Source organism: Rhinolophus sinicus, linkage group LG11 (genome assembly GCF_036562045.2).
Source record: "Rhinolophus sinicus isolate RSC01 linkage group LG11, ASM3656204v1, whole genome shotgun sequence".
In the NCBI taxonomy this organism is placed as follows: domain Eukaryota; kingdom Metazoa; phylum Chordata; class Mammalia; order Chiroptera; family Rhinolophidae; genus Rhinolophus; species Rhinolophus sinicus.
The window spans coordinates 73,523,246-73,540,338 of NC_133760.1; the positions used below are offsets into that span (position 1 = coordinate 73,523,246).

The following is a 17,093-nucleotide window of genomic DNA, read 5'->3' on the forward strand; positions in this document are numbered from 1 at the left end:
TATTCCTTTATTTCCTCTTAATACAAAGTCTTTTTTATACATATGTATTTCTAATTTGACGTCCTGATACTAATTTGTACTATCCAATTATCCTTAATAAAGACTTCAAATGCCAAAAAGACAAGGCCAATATACATATTCCTCTTTGATAAGAAAGAAGCATCTACACTGATAAAGTATTTTGAATCTTTCTCTAAAATTGTCACAAAATAACCAACAGGATAAAAGAGAAATATAAGCAGTAGAATATGAATTTTCACTGATTCATTTTTGAAAATGTACCAGTAGATCTTCAAAAAAATGTGTGAGACTAAATCAAAATCATAAGTTATTGTATTTTACTGTACCATCTTTTCTTACTTAAACTTAGCCAAAAATTCTTCACATATAAAATATTCCATTAGTTGGCCATATGACAACAGGAAAAAATCTGTTCAACACAAGATGTCTAATAAAATTAGGTTGATTTTAAACACACTGTCATTTAAAGAAGGCAATTAAATTAGTCAGAAACACGAAACTTAAAAAGCAGCCTTGGGAATAACTTTTTTCTTCTAGCCATTACCAAATCCCTACTGAACTGATTAACTATGCAAGCAAAGCAGCATAACGCTGAAGAAAGGGCACTATCCCTACTTGGCTTATCTCAGAACTCATAAAAGTAAAAGGCTCTAACCATCTTATTGTATTAGATTCTCTAATATGTAAATGCGGCTACTTTTCTGTAGTTTGATTAATATTATTAATCATTTCATACCTTTCCTTTTTTCTACAATCTAAAAAGAAATCTTAATTCTAGCTTAAAATTTATTTAAAAAAACATTAATTCGGAATATGCCCCTTTGCTGGCAAAACACCATTACCCCCAAATAAAACAATGCACACAAGAATGCTAGAAGGAAATCAGATTGCACAGTATTCTATAATGCAACTAGCCCTTGGTGAACATCAATCTCACCAGATACCGCTGTACATTCTTCGTGTATTTTATGGTCCTGGGCCTATTGCCTGATGGGATCTGTAGTTTCTAAAAAAAAAATGTGTGGATGCCAGTTCATTTGCTTATTTTTATTTGAAACTAAGAACCTAAAGTTTTGAATATGTTTCAAATATCATTCCATTGCATTTTGTAGAGTTGATCAGTTTCAGCCCTGATATTCTAAAAACCGAATTACTTAACAGCCATAATGAAAATGCATATGTATATGAATATGCACATATATATTACAAAATCCCTTGATAATGATATCTATAATCTATATTTTAAAATTTAAAATAAGAACTATGGTTCTTAAAGGAAAAATGTATGCCAAAAGTATCTACTTATATGAAAATAATACTTCAAATATCATGGAAACTTTCATTTGAAAACACTAAAGCACTCTCTAGGCATTTCAATACATATTGTGCATATTCATAACTTTACTGGGGCACACATTTTGTGTCTTTCAATGTCATTATATTTTTATATATTCATACATATAATATGGATGATCTATCCCTATATTCAGGAATTTTGAAATTTCTTTGTCATATGTATCACTTTCAGGCATCAACACTCAACATTTGCCAGCAATTCCCTAGGTACACCAATCTCAATGTCATACCCATTTAGTAGATCCAAAGATTCTTCCAAACCATAATGCTTTCCTAAACCCATTTAGGAAAGGGAAAAAATATACATATTTCCTCTAATTTATTTTATAACTTTAAGGGGTCCAGTCACCTCACCAGGTGTCCAACCTCCATCCCATTTCCCTTGATGGCACCTACCCTAACGTTGTCATGGTGACGATGGTGTACCAGAAGGCAGCAGGGATGCTGGTGAACTTGCTGGCAGAAGACCCCTTCTCTGCGTAGAACATAACTGTAGCGAAAATGATGATAGCCATGGTAAGCGAAAACAGCAAGAAGCCCAATTCTGAGGCACAACTCTTAAGTGTGTACCCCAGGATGCGCAGGCCTTGGGAGTGGCGGGAAAACTTAAAGATCCGGAAGACCCGGAAGACCCGGAGGGTGACAAAGGCTCCGCTGACGTCCTCATTGTCTGTCATCACTAGCCCAATGTAATAAGGCAGGATGGCCACCACATCGATGATGCTCATGACGCTCCGCACAAATCGGTAACGACTTGGCGCTGCCGCCAGGCGAAGCAAGTACTCAACTGTGAAGATCATGACGCAGGCTGTGTCCAAGCAAAAGAAGGCCACTGCATACCGCTCCCCGCAGGGCAGTTCTTTAATGTGACCTGGGCTCGACCCACATGGCACTGTTTCGACCACATTAGCGATGACCGAGACGGCAATGAAGAACCCTGTGACATAGTAGAACACCAGGGCCATGGTGCTGGTGTGGGGGTTCTCAAAGGCCCGCCAGACCTTCTGCCGAGCCGTCATGGTCGGCAGGGCATTCTCTCCGGTGTTGTCGGGGTCAGCATCGTCCTGGAGACGCTCTGCGTTCTCTCGCCTCCGATCCTTGTACTCCTCATAACAGCAGTCGCCAATAATTTCTGGGATGAGGCCGAAGAAGGCCAGTTCTTCATCGTAAGCAGAGATGCACTCATGGCGAGGATAGTGGAGTTTCCCAGTGCGGTAGAAATTCAGGATATGGCGGAAGATGTCTGGGTCACGGTCAAAAAAATACTGCTGAGTCTCAGGATGGTAGAAAAAGTCCCTCTCAGAACTGCCCAGCAGAGTGTCTGGATATCGTTCCAGGGTGTCCTGCCATGTTTGGAAACGGGTACCACTCACATTCAGCACAATTAGAGCATCTTGAGTCCTTTTCCTCTCCTGCCTTGGGGGAGCTGGCATGGGCCCCGAGGCCACAGGCATCCACCCGATGGCCGCTGCCCTTGCAAAGGGCAGCCATGCTGCTACACCCGCCGCCATGGTTCCTTGAGGTGGAGGCCGGAAAGGCAGTCAGGCCTCCTAGTCGGTCAAAGTAGCCTTAATCACCCACTTGCTCTCGTCAAACAAATATCACAGAGAACTGTGGTCCGGGTTATCACCCTTATTCCAAGGTAGAGCTCCTGGAGAAATCACAGTTCTCAGAAGGGTAAGTTTCCCTCAAAGACAGGTGTTTCATACGATGTCCTGACAATCACGCCCAACAAAACCTAACCAAACCTTGTCAAGCAGTCACACCAGGCCTGTCTTGGAACAAATAAGTATACAGGTGACTTTAGATGCAGTAATTTCTTCAAACAGGTGTCTCTGATTTCTCTCCTGACACAGTCTGGATAACGTGGGGTCAGTATGCGTCGTTTAAGGTGGAGAAAACGAAGGGCAGCCACTTAGTGGTATTCTTTTGACGAATCAGGGCACCCTTCCACCTTCCCTTTTAGCTCTTTCAAACCTTCCCTGTCCAAGGAGACCTTCCCGCCAAAGGAGTCTCAAAAAGGCGACCTGTTGTAGCTTCCCAGGTGCGGTCACAGCCGCTGCCCCACGTTTCTTTGGGAATCTGATCGCTGCCTCTACCTCCTGGGCCGTATTTGCAGAGATGGAGGTGCTGTGCGGTGGGCACGGTGGGGGGCGTTAATAAAGATCCTCCTCCCCCTCGTCTACAAGCACCCCTAGCGTCTGCTAAAAGCGTTCGCCCAATCGCCCCTTCACTCTCTTTTCAAGTTCAGCTCAGGTGCAGTGTGACAGTTACGGAGCCCAGGAGCTGGCAGCCGCCGCCGCCGCGGCGGCAGCAGCATCTGCCTCCGCGAAGAACGCGCCTCGCCCGCGGTACATACCTGGCAAAGTGCGCGCCGGGGCTGAGTTGCATAGAGACTTTCTCCTCGCAGTGCACCCGGAAAGGGAAAAGCAGAGAGAGCAGCTCGCGAGCAGCCGAATCCGAGGCGCTGAGGGAGCATAAATAAAGCTCAGGCTCGCTCTTCTTCCCCTTCCCCCATCCCTCCGTGCTTCCCTCCTCCTTTTCACCTTCCAAAAGCCAGGCGCAGACGAGCCGAGCAGCAGCAACAAGTTCAAAAGGTGCGGGGGAGGCGAGAACAGAGGGGACGCTCTCCTGCCAACTTACTGCACCGCGGCTGTGGTTGGGGCCCGAGCGGCGCGGTGCGGGGCTGCCGGGCTGCGGGGCTGCGGGGCTGCTGGGCGGGCGGCGGCGGCGCGGCGGGGCCGGGGCTGGCGCGGGCAATCGCCGGAGCGCTGAGGCGGAAGGCGCTCAGCAGCGCGGGGGTGCGGGGGGGCGGCTCGCTTCTTCCCCGCCAGTGGGTGGTCCTGCATGTCCCCGGGCTCTCCGCACCGCTCTGCTCGTGCGATCGATAAACAAGGAGAAAATAAATAACCGCGCGCACGCCCCGCCACGCAGGTTCTGAAAGGCGTCTCCCACCTTTCCCTCGGCTTGACCTTTCTCCTCCCCCGCCCCCTCGGGCTGCTCTCGCTCCACCCCAGCCACCCACCAGCCCCGGCGCAAAATGTCACCGAGGGAGAGCATCCAGGTGGATCTGCCGGGGAGGAGAGCCAGCCTAGATGAACAAAGGGAAGCTGCACGCGCTCGGCTGCGGAGGCTTGGGGAGGAGAGGAGGACGGGGACCGGTGCCTTGCTTCTGCCTCCCTGGGTCCCGATTCAAGGCGAGCGTGGGAAAAGGTGAAAGAGAAGCTGAGAAAGAGGGTGAGCGGAGCGGAACGCGCAGGAATTGGTTGTCTTCTGGGGACTACGGGGTAGCAAGCCCTGCAAAGCCTCGCGGCGGAATTTTTAAGTGCTTTTCCTCTTTTTCTTTTTATTTGTTCAAACCAGATGTTAACGTTGCAGGGGTAAATACGTCATCTATCCAACTTGCCGAAAAGTCAGGCAGTCTCCTCGGTCTAGGTCTTACCACAACTCCTTTTCCCGTCCTTTGCGAATGACAGGAAGGATTTAGAACCTTTTTCTAAATGTCAGCGTCCAGGGGCTTGAGTCTGTGTGTGCGTCCCCTCCATTCTCTCTGCGCGTCTGCGCGCAGATCTAAAACGGTTCAAGTAGTTAAAGGTGTCCTGGTGAGGGGTAAGTGATGTGATGTGGTGAGAAACTAGGAAATTGTCGCGGCCAACCGTTTTGTTTCTCGTGTACCCCGCCCCCCCGTCATTGGGACTCTTCCTTAAAACCAAACAGATACCATTTATAACCACTAGATGGCGTGAACGGCGAGAAGTTAAATCTATCCCTAAGGTTTGGATGCTTTAGGAAGGTGAAGGATCAAAATGAATTGAGCCAACAGAGGATCAAATCACAAAATCATGCTCGTATCCCCCACTCCCTGCCCACCTTGTTAGTATTTATATGACATACACTACTCAGGCTTGAGACTGCATTTTGATGTTTATGGGATGAGATGTGCAGTTTCCTGTTGAAATGCCTTTGAAAATTAAATTTAGATTAAATTTGGAATAATAGTACTAGTAAAGGCCTTACAAAATAGTGAAGCTTTATTTATGTTGATTAAGGAGAGAAGTCTAATTTCTACCTGAAAATGACCTATTCAAGACTTGGTTTGGCTGCTTCTGGTTGGAAATTAAGTGGACCATGATGTATATAGTCTTGAATTGATTTGACTTTCAAGCCCTAGAGATCAGAGGGGTGATGTGTTAACCTTCAAAATATCAAATAGAGTACCTCAAAGAAAATATATGAACTAAAAATAGATTATGTTGAAAACCAACAGAGAAAAACAAACCTTATAATGTACAAGATTTTTCTGTAGCGATAGAAAGGTATTTTTTGTTGACTTGCCTAGTGGCGTAGAAGTTTAAGAAATCCCATAGTAGAAGTTAATGGAACTAATGCATCATGTAAGTTTGGAAACAGACCTGAAGACTCCTGCTGTTTATCTGTTTGTATTAGTTGAGGTGAAAGGTGCTTATTAAGGAAACTACATAGCCTGCCTACCTGACAAAGAAGAAATATGTTAACTGGTAAATAAAAAGGAGGGGACTACTTAAAAAGGAGGGGACAATTACTGTAAGAAAATCAACCCCTCCTAACCCAGTCCATAAGGTACCACCATAACAGATGTATCCAGAGAGTGGGGAGCCATGAATATTCATTTGGTGCCATACTGGCTGGCCATTCTGTAGAGGAGGGGCAAGCAACCAAAATGGAGCCTTTAAATCTTCCCTGTAGGAAACTGAACAATTACACATATAAATGTTGAACTCTACAAAAACCCCTAAATAAGCAAGGATATAAAATCTGCTGTTTTTAAGTTTTTATGATCTGCTCTCCCCCATTCTCTCCAAACTTCTTGATGTACTGGAAAGAATGTGGGTTTAGAAGTTTAACACATCTAAATTCAAATTCCAGCTCAAGAAATTACTCATAGGCTTTGCTTCATTTGGCAAATTGCTTAACTTCTGTTTAGAAACTGTAGATAATAAAACTCAACTTTTTAGGCCTATCATGAGGATTAAACAGGCTAATACTTCTCAACAATATAGAACTTGGCACACTCTAAGAGTACTCAATATCAATTCCTTTTTACTTTAATGAATACTGGAAATGCAAATCCTTTCATCCAGCCTGTATCTGGAATTCCCACAGATATTTTTGTATGTTTATTCTTGCCTCTGAGTTAAAAAATTCCCTTGTCGTGATACTCTGGTGACTCTGCTGTTTTAATTCATTCATGCACTGAAAGCTATATGAAGAGTATATGTACAGAACCCTGCAGAACACGCTGTATACTTCCCTTTCCCAGGGATTCCTCTTCGTCCTTCTGGAATTCTCATTGTATGTATTCTGCTTGGTTGATGGAAAATAAACTCAGCAAGATCAAAATTGAATTCAGTCATCCCTCTTCTCCAATCCTCTAGTCCTGTTTTCTCTCCTGATGAACAAAGCCTCAGGGAGAAACCGGTGGTCATCACAGACCATGTCCGGTTCTTCACTCCTTCCCCCCAACAAACACACACTCAGCCAATGACCCAGTAAGTCTTGCATAAATTCACCCTCATCACCAATCTGTCCTTATACTGTACCTAAAGTGATTTTTTCAACTATTTTGAGGTAATGGTAGATTCACACGCAGTTATGAGAAATAATAGAGACTCTTAATCCTCGCACCAAGTGTTCCCCAAAGGTAACGTCTAGCATATTACAGTAACATATCACGACCAGGAAATTGACTTGGAAACCAAATCCACCAGTCTATTCAGATGTCACCAGTTTTACATACACTAACTTTTGTGTGTTATACTTAGTTCTGTCTAATTTTATTACACGTGTAGATTTGTGTGACCACTGTCACAGAAAGCACAAGAAGATTTCCACCACAGGAATCACCTTTTATTAGCCCTACTCTCTCCCCCCATCCCCTTCTCTATCTCTTGTCAACCACTAATCTGATCTCTATAATTTATCAATTCAAGAATGTTATATAAAAGGAATAATGTAACATTTCAAGAGTGTCTTATTTTACTCAGTAGAATTACATTGAGATCCATCCAAGTTGTTGCATGTATCCATGGTTCTTTCTTTTTATTGCTGACGAGTACCACACTTTGATTAATCATTCACCTACTGAAGGACATTTGGATTGGTTTCAGTTTGGGGCTATTATGAATAAAGCTGCTATAAACATCCATATACAGGTTATTGTACTAATATAAGTTTTCATTTCTTTGGGATAAATACCCAATAGTGCAATTGATGGATTGTATGATAAGTATGTTTAGTTTTATGAGAAGCTGCCATCATATTTTCCAGAGTAGCTATCCCATTTTTTATCTCACCAGTAAAATACCTGGTTTCTCAGCATCGTCATCAACGTGGCAGTATCACTATTTTTCATTTTAGCCATTCTGATAGTATATAGTAATATCTCACTGTGATTTTTATTCTCATTTCTCTAATGGCTAATTTCGTTGAGCATATTTTTATATGCATATTTGCCATCTGTATATTCTTCAGCAAAATATATGTTCTGCTTTTTGCCCAATTTATTCAAATGGTTTTTATACTTCTGACTTTCGAGAGCTCTTTGTATGTTTTAAATAATTGACCTTTGTCAGATATGTTGTTTGCAAATATTTTTCCTAGTCGGTAGTTTGTCTTTTCACCCTTCTCACAGGATTTTCTGCAAATCAAAAGATTTTAATTCTGATGAGTTCCAACTTATCATTTTTTTTACCTTTATGGATTATGCTGTTGGTATCAACTCTAACAACTCTGCCTAGCTCCATGTCCCAAAGAGTTTCTCTATTTTTCTCTAAAGATTTTATAATTTTACATTTTAAATTCAAGTCCATAATTTATTTTGAGTTAATTTTTGTATAAGGTATTAAGGTTTAGGTTAAAGTATTTTATTTTTTTTTTTTGCCTATGGTTGTCCAGTTGCTTCAGCACCATTTGTTGAAAAGCCTATTGATCCTATGTTAAATTGCTTTTGCAACTTTGTCAAAAATCAGTTGGGTACATTTTCTGTTATCTATTTTTAGATTCTCTATTTTGTTCCATTGATTTGTGTTTATCCCCTCACTAAAACCACACTTTCTTGATTACTATACCACCTGTACAGTAACACTTAACATCAAGTAAAATTATTCCTTCCACTTAATTACTCTTTTTCAAAATTGATTTAGCTTTCATAGGTCCTTGCCTTTTTATATAAATTTTAAAATAAATAAATAAATAAATACACACACACACACACACACACACACACACACACACAAATTGTATAACCTTGCTAGGATTTTAATAGGCATTGCATTACATCTAAAATCAATGTGGACATGTTTACTAGGTTGAGTCAATCCATGAGCACAGAATGTCTCTCTATGTATTTAGCTCTTTTTTATTTTTCTTTCGTCAGCATTTTGAAATTTTCAGGATATAGATCCTGTACATGTTTTATTAGACTTATACTAAGTATTTCATTTTCTTTAGAGGAATTGTGAAAAGCACTGTGTGTTCTTTTTAATTTTGGTTTCCATATGTTCATTGTTAGAGTATAGAAATGCAATTGATTTTTGTGTATTGGTCTTATATTGGCAATTTTGTTGAACCTTTTTATTAGTTATTGTGTTTTCTATGTAGACAATCATGTCACCTGAAGATAGGGTCAGTTTTTTTCTTCTTTTGCCGTCTGTATGCCTTTTATTTAGAGTGTGGTTTTTAGTTTCGTTTGTTTTTGTTTGTTTGTTTATTTTAATGCACCTGTAATCATGTCACTACCCCTTTCAAAAGTCTTCCATCTTTTTCGGTTCTTAGCAGAGAATATAGAAACTTTCAGGATCTCAATACCCTCTATGCTTTAAGCCTCATCTCATGCTATCTTAACATTAGCTTACTTCATAGTATTACTCAGTTATTTTCAGTTTGCAGAATTTGGTGTGTTTTATCTTGATTCTGGATCATGGTTCATGCATGTTTTTTCTCTTAATAGGTACTCAGCTTGAGTAATATCTTCCAGGAACCATCACCTAACCTCTTCAAATGATGTCACCTTAAGTGGTCCATAAGAGACTAGAACTTAGATAGGTGAGATTTTTGTTTCTCCCTCTTCTTCTTAGCCACTAGACTGTAACGTCTTTGAAGGAAAGCAGTGGTCTTTTATTTCTGTAACCTCAGTATCTGCCATTGCACTTGGCATGTAGTGGAAATACAGTGAATGTTTGTTGAATGACTGAGTGAACACTGTTAATTAGATAGCTTAATATGCATCTTTTTTCCCCTTGTAGATTATTATCGTAACTCTCCAAAGACTTAGAGAATCAACCTGATTTACTAGCAAGATGTGCAATGGAAAGCCATTTACCTTAACAACGAGACAAATGATCCACGTTTTGAATAGCTGTGTACGAAGTGCTTTCTCAATGTACTTATAGTACACGGGACAATGTACTTACATTACTTACACTGTACTTACAGTTGATTTTCAGAATGACCTTGTGCTGTGGTTGTTATTGTTCCATTTATTTTATCCAAAAGCAAACAAAGCTCATGGAGGTTAAGGGACTTTCCACCATTATATCCAGTAACTAAGCGGCAGAAGCTGAGTCATTCTCGGGTGTTCTGACCCTAAATCAGGTACCCTTTTAGGTCTATACACACACCAATATCTGCCATAGGAAAGTCTCCATGCCAATTTGTTGTTGTTGTTAGTACTGGTGATTAATTAGCACAGACAGGTGCAAACTATCGTGCTCATTCCCCAGGGCACATTCTGCGAGGTCTCTGCCAGGGCAGGAAATCGTCTGTGGTCCTGGAGCAAGGCAGCACTGCATCTGTTCATGCTAAACCTTAACCAATTCTGCTAACTTCCCAGAGTGATAAACACATCTAATATCTAGATCACATATTTGACAAAAGACAAATTTAGTGTATCTGATGACATTCTTAGAACCTCTGATGAGACAACTCTTTCTAAGAGTCTGTATTAGGTTATTTTATTTTATTTTTATTGAATTTTTTTTTTTTTATTGAGATACCATGGGCATATCCCTTTATGTTAGTTTTAGGTGTATAGCATAATGATTTGATATATGTATGCACTGTGAAATGATTACCACAATAAGTTTAGTTAATATCCATCACCACGCATAGTGACAAATTTTTGTCTTGTGAGGCAAATTTTTCAGATCTACTCACTGAGCAACTTTCAAATATACAATAAAATATTAACTTCAGTCACCATGCTGTGCATTATTTCCCCAGGACTTATTTATCTTACAACTGGAAGTTTGTACCTTTTGACCATGTTCACTATTTCCTAATAACTCTTAGGATATTTTCACATAGTATCATTTTTATTAAATAAAAAAAATCCTAAATTAAGAAAAAAATCAATCAAGTTATAAAACTGCAAAAGTTGTGATTGCAAGTTGTAAAATGGCAAAACCTTCAGCCAATAATTGTATGTGTATTCCATCTTGACTAAAGCCTAGTAACTTCAAATTTTTATATATCAGTTTTTTCATAAAACAACATATTTGTTCATACTGTTAAATATCAAAAAATAAGCATTTTCACCCTGAAATATTTTATCACAAATTGCAAACATTTTAAAAAACTATGATTCTGTAGAAAAACAAATATTTTATTTTTATTCACTTTCTAGATTCCATATCACTTTGAATTTGGCAAATGTACTTTATCCAAAGGTAATTTTGTTTTGGATTCTTTATTTGCTGAAAGAAGTACACAAGTTCTCTCTCTCTTTTTCCCTTTGTTCCTCAGGGAAATAAAATCTGACATACTAGTAAGATACAGGGAACACAAGAAAGTCACAGCATGGGTAAGGCTAGTTAAATGCTTAAAGCATACCTGAGATTTCAGGTACTTCACAGTATCCCTAGAATATGGTCATCATGCAAAGGGTGATGACTCTGTATCTGTTTTTGGACCTCTATGAAAAGGATAAGTTGGCAACCTGAGCTTAACTCCTTTTTTTCCCTTTATTAACACTGTCAAAGTCCTTTTCAAAGCCCTCTTCAAACTGTCTTCCCCTTTTTAAGTTTTAGACCTTGAACATCTATTAAAAGTAACCCATTTTCAGAGACTTTATTTCTCATACACAGAACTTAAATATATACTTATATAATGAAATGGATTCGCCTTTCAATGTTCCCACAGTGCTGCTCTGAGACGCTGTCACATTCTGTGTAACTGAAACTCTGTAAGACTAACACATCTTTTAAATAGATGTACAAAATATAACCATTTGTTACAACTTCAATATTGCCTCATGGGATGGCTGTCATTATGAAGGAACACAGTGATTGTTTTAATGTAAAAAATATATTTTTGTTGTTAAAATATGTATGATCTCATGAATGGTGATGCACATGTTCCTATGATATAAGAACGCGGGGGCAAATTAACGGGGAAAATCGTTTTTTTGTCATTATCGATCACTTACAAATGCAAGGCACCAAATTGGGCATTAGTATCACCCAAGTTATTCAAGATTAACCTGCCCTCAGGGAACTTGGTATTTGGAATTAAGAGAGAGAGAGAGAGAGAGAGAGAGCGGAAATCTCTTTTAATTCAAAAGTAACCTTGCTTGTGAGTTCCATTTCAGGATATTTTCCCTAAGTGTTTTATTCTGAGACACCGTTTTTTGTTAGAGATGGAAAAAAAGGGAACATAAGAGGGAACATATAAATTTGCTTTTTGGACTTATCATCACATTTATAACTTTGGGATTAAGTGTTATGGAATAATTCCAGTGCCATAAACTGAGAATTGTGACTACAAATAAGAAAGACAGCAGTGAGAGTTCTAAAGAAACAAAAGCTTTATTTTTTCTAAAACTGGAGAAAAGTTAATTCCTGCATATGTTGCAAACATTGCCAAAGAAGATAAATTATTTCCAAACAGTTTATGGTCACTGCAAAGCTTGAAGAAGTCTTATAAGGTTTTCATCATTTAAGAAGCCACATTTTGTGAGAAAACTGACAATTAATTTGCTTGTTTACTTTCTTTAAAACTACTTGATATGCACTCGCAAACCACTCTGATACACAAAGTATACTTGCCTCATTATTTCTATACAGAATTATGTAGTTGGCTTTAATAAATCAGTCAAAATATTAGAGTGTAAAGAAAAGCAGAACAATACAATACTGAAAAATATTTGGTTAATAGAGGATATCTGTATTACTTCACTTTTAGATATTGATGTATAAATCTTGCTTGTTTACAACTTAGCCTGCATTTGGATTTTAATTTAAATACAGAAAATTATTTAATAGAGGGTTATGAAACAGGTTTTTACATTGCAGCTGTTCCAGCCCCTCAGGTAAATACTTATTGAGATAACTTATTAAAGTTTGTTCTACTTATTTATGTTTAAATTTTTTCATTTTCCCTGTGTGAAACCTTTGTGGGAGCAGAACTCCCACTGACTTTAAAAAGAGTTCGTGTGTATAGATTGGGGAGAGTGACACTGTTGGAATGCTTATTACATAATTGCCTTTGATGTTTTGGTCTACTACGTGTCTAATTTTCAATACCATTTTTTTTTTTTTGGAAATATAAATTGTATTCTAAATAAAGAAATTTGCAAAGCTCGTTTTTTCTACCCTAGCAAAGGATTCCATAGTCAGAAGGGGGCATAAAGAAATATATAAATATTTTAAACATATTTAAAACATTTTATAATATGGAAACTTTGAAAACATCTAAAATAGGAAAAGAGAAGTTGAGACAAGATGTGATATGAGGTGAAGATGCAGTCAGGGAAGCAGATGTTGCTTATATGGAAAAAGACACTGCAAGATTAGAGAAGAAAGGAGTTAGAGAAGATATTCCAACACTGGTCCTACTCCCTCAGACTGTGTCTATTTCTGTAACTGATTTAAAGAATAGAGCACAAAGATGCTTTATTTTACTATAGCCCTGTGCAGGAGAAAGCTAAAAGAGAAGAGACTGACAGAAAGAAAAAAAAAAAAGGCTACTCCAAATAAAGTGTTCAATAAAAAAGTAAATGAAAGATGGACATAAGATAAATTATGCAAAAACAAAATGTAGCATGTGCGATTATGTAAATGGTGGGCATGGAAGGCTAAGGAGAAAGAGGTAGGTGACAATGATTGTGAGCCCAATTTCTGAGAGAATAAGAAGAAGAAACAGGAAAATAGGGAAACTTATTTAGGGAAAGAAGGGCTAACTTCTATACGGGCATGTTAAGACACCTCTGTAAGTTTGCTGTAAGCTTTATATGGTTTAATGAAAGACTTGAGTTTACTCTTTCAGATCTTCTAGAAATTTATTTGTTGATATTAAACATTTGATATTAATTTGATGTTAAACATTATGCTGTTCTAGATCCCCAATTTCACCGCTACTTTTCTTAGATGCAATGAATTCATCTTCAAAGGGGGAAAATAAAAGCCTTTAGGAAGGCTTAGAGATCAAGAGCAATAATATATTTCACCGGCACTCATATTCAATTTACTTAATAACGGCTCTTTCCCTAATAGAGGAATGAATATATTTTCATCAAAATAACCATTGGCGAACTATTAGGTGAAAGGATATAAAAATATTTTAAATTCTCTGGTACTCATATAACGGGACCACAGAGAATAGCAACATATTCTATGTTGCATATATATTGCATATATATAGTTGCATATATATAGCAACATATGTATATCCTATTAAATTATGAACATAATTTAAATATCTATGCAAATTTCTCTGTCTTTTACTGTCTTATCTGTCTCTTCCTATCTCTGCATCGTAAAAGCCATGAGTTCACCCTGATACTCCCAACCAACCATCTTCTCTCTTGTCACAATTGTAGTGCCTGTCTCTGAGGAGAGTCCTGTATCTCGTTATCCTCCATATGTTTACTTACCCTATTGATCCTCCTTTATGCAGCCAGTCACTCATCGCTGCCAGTCTTGACCGCACTTAGTGCTCGTCAGTGCTCTCTATTGCACACTGCTGGCACTGCCCACCGCTGTGTGGTCACCCTACTCTCCCTGCCCTAAGATCCCGCATCCTGCCATGGGCCTCCCCTTGCATGGCTGTCCCCTCTGACAACATGAGGGGTTGCCTCCGCAGAGTCTGCCTTCTTCATCATACTTGGGCTCCATCAGCCTGTGCTGGTCCACCCCTACCCTGGGACACCCCTTTACCCACACAGTTCTAACAACTGCTTTGGGCCACCACAGCTCAACCTGCCTCCTTCCCGCCTTACACATGGACACACTTTCCTCAGCATTCTTAATGCTAGCAGGAATGGATTATTCAGGGAAGAAAGGTGGTGAGAAAGGGAGGGACTATATACACCTTAAAACTGAATGTAATAACAAGGGACTTGATCATTATTTAATCTTTTGGCAAGATTTTTCTAAGTGTCTACTATTTTACCAAGTTTTGTATAAAAATATATCAGAGGTAATATGGGAGAGAAAGCTAACTGCGCTGGTAACGGTACTCCAAAGTACGAAAGACTGTGATCAAGAGGAGCATGGAGGCTCTGAAGATCAGCACCTACCTCTCCAGGAATCAGAGAGAGAATCCTTAGGGGTCACTTCTTGTGCAGATAAGAGTTACCTTCGCAGGCCCAGTGTGATCTTTAGAAAGGCATGCATAAAAGATTAGCTTTTGATTGGTGGCATTGGAAACTTGGCCTTCCGTTAACAGTTAACTGATGTAGGTTCACTATGCCCCAACTGCACAGAAGGTTTATGCTGAACATCTTCTTTCATTCTGGGGGTCCGCAGGGTTAGCACATGCTAGGCAGAGGGTACCTGCGTGACCAGGCCCCAGCTCCGTCTCTAAGGGGCTTCTCTAGGCAGAAATGTTGTACTTGTGCCACTGCGTTTCCTTACTGGAGGAAGAGGACATTCCATGGAGACAGCGTAAGAAAACCACCACATGGGCTCCTGCAGACACTTTGCCATTTTCCCATGTGATCTAGCCATGTATCCTTGCTACATCACTATAATATATCCTTGTAAGTATGCCTATGTGCTGACTCCTGTGAGTCTCTTTAGCATGTCTCTGAAAGCGGGGACACCCAGACACTCCTGAGCTGAGTTTTAAGTTCACTGAGCCAAATTTTGTCAAGTGAAGATTGCATTCGGGGCATTTCTGCACAGAGGCTACAGCATACACAAAAGCATGGAAGTGGGTATAGCACAAAGTTGAGGAGATGGGGACATGCCCAACTAACACATCGTTCCCTAAGCAGTAAGTGTAAGGAAATCGACGTCAGAAAATACAGGCATAAGGCGAGTCTCAGCAGTTCTCCTACTAAGTATTCCATTTTAATTCTTAGGAAGTATTCAGGAAGAGACATAGGTAAAATTGAGTGATTCAGTGGATATTTGGGACAGCAAAAGAGTGATAGTTTTTTATGCTTATTATTCATACTTTTGAGTAAAATTATTTGTGCTATTATTAGTAAATGATCAATACTCTGGAAAATTATTAGCCAATTAGTTATTTGTATTCCACATTTTCAAAACCAGAATCATACTGAGGTTCTCTCAACTTAATAGTTCTTTGCAATAAATTATAGTATATTTGTATCCCATTCATAAATTCGGATAAATGTCAAAAGCGGCAATAAGCTTGGCATTTTTTACTCAGTGATATTAGCATTTTATTTTATATGATATGGGGTGTTTGTCAGTTTAAGAACCACCTTATAAGTTTCAAAATATAATACATCTACATAATGAAATTTATCACATATGTGTTATATGCAATATGAAATATTGTACCAACAACTTAAAATATAGTGTTTAAAAATATAGTGTATGTATGGGTGAGGCTGTTAAACATTTGGCTTTGAAAAACAAGGCTGTTCATCTTCATTTTTTGCTAGACCATCTTGGGGAAAAATACCAAGGGCAGTCGGTCAGAACTAAATCCATTTGTGCTGTTTTTGGTGTTACTTTATTTTGGTTTTTAATTTCAACAACTTCTCATAAGAGATAATTTCAAAATGAAACATCACTAACTCTGTAATTTAACATTAACTATTGACTATTTCTTGTTTTTAGAACACAAATCTTGCCTTTTGACAAACCTTAAGGTATTGAATACAGATAACTTTGAATAAAATAAAATACAAAATATTGTTTTCAAAAATTGTATACTATCAAATTTTTTGTCCAATATATCATTTTCATAAATAGGTTGATGTTTCTAATATTTTTTAAAATTCCAGTTTAAAAATATTTAAATTACAGAATTTCCTCTGAATTTACTGAGACCAATGATTATAAATGACAATAATCAGTGAATAGTTTTGTTATTATTTTTAGACTATATTTGAATATCTTTGCAGGAAGATTTTAAGATTCATCATAGATAAATTTATATTACAGAAATATAAAATGGCTAATAATATCATACTTGGTGACTCTTGACTCAGTAATTTTTCTCACACTGATTTTTCTTGCAGACACTCTGCCATTTTTCTGCAGAAGCACAGAAAAATGTCCCTCTCTGTCAACCACACTTGGAATCAACTCTGCATCACAATGCAGAGTAAATAATAAAACATTTTTTCATAGTTAAGGAATTTTCCCGAAAGCTGTATGTGTTGCTTAGAGAAGATATGCTTTGCATCAAGTCAGTAAAATGGAAAACACAGGGCTCATTCTGAATCTTTGGATTGATAGTCTGAAGGGACCTTTTCATCTAGG

At 38.8% G+C, this 17,093-nt stretch overlaps 1 protein-coding gene and 1 long non-coding RNA gene across 3 annotated transcripts in view; one reads left to right on the forward strand and one right to left on the reverse strand.

The window, feature by feature from the left end:
- Positions 1-5,328, reverse strand: part of KCND2 (potassium voltage-gated channel subfamily D member 2) — a 461,104-nt gene extending 455,776 nt beyond the window's left edge. Inside the window, exons 1-2 of one of the 2 annotated variants that reach the window (XM_074315675.1) lie at positions 3,924-4,332; positions 1,774-3,844 (exon numbers count right to left, since the gene is read on the reverse strand). In XM_074315675.1, the coding sequence (XP_074171776.1) occupies positions 1,774-2,888 (1,115 nt within the window). In that variant the 5' untranslated portion in view covers positions 2,889-3,844; positions 3,924-4,332. Of the gene's footprint in view, positions 1-1,773 lie in introns of both variants that reach the window. The other variant, XM_019751676.2, reaches the window with a different exon arrangement.
- On the forward strand, positions 3,852-16,470 carry LOC109458219 (uncharacterized). The gene is made up of 3 exons (XR_012490467.1): positions 3,852-3,974; positions 9,365-9,459; positions 9,660-16,470. It is a non-coding gene; the product is annotated as an uncharacterized LOC109458219 (long non-coding RNA).
- The last annotated feature ends 623 nt before the right edge of the window (positions 16,471-17,093 follow it).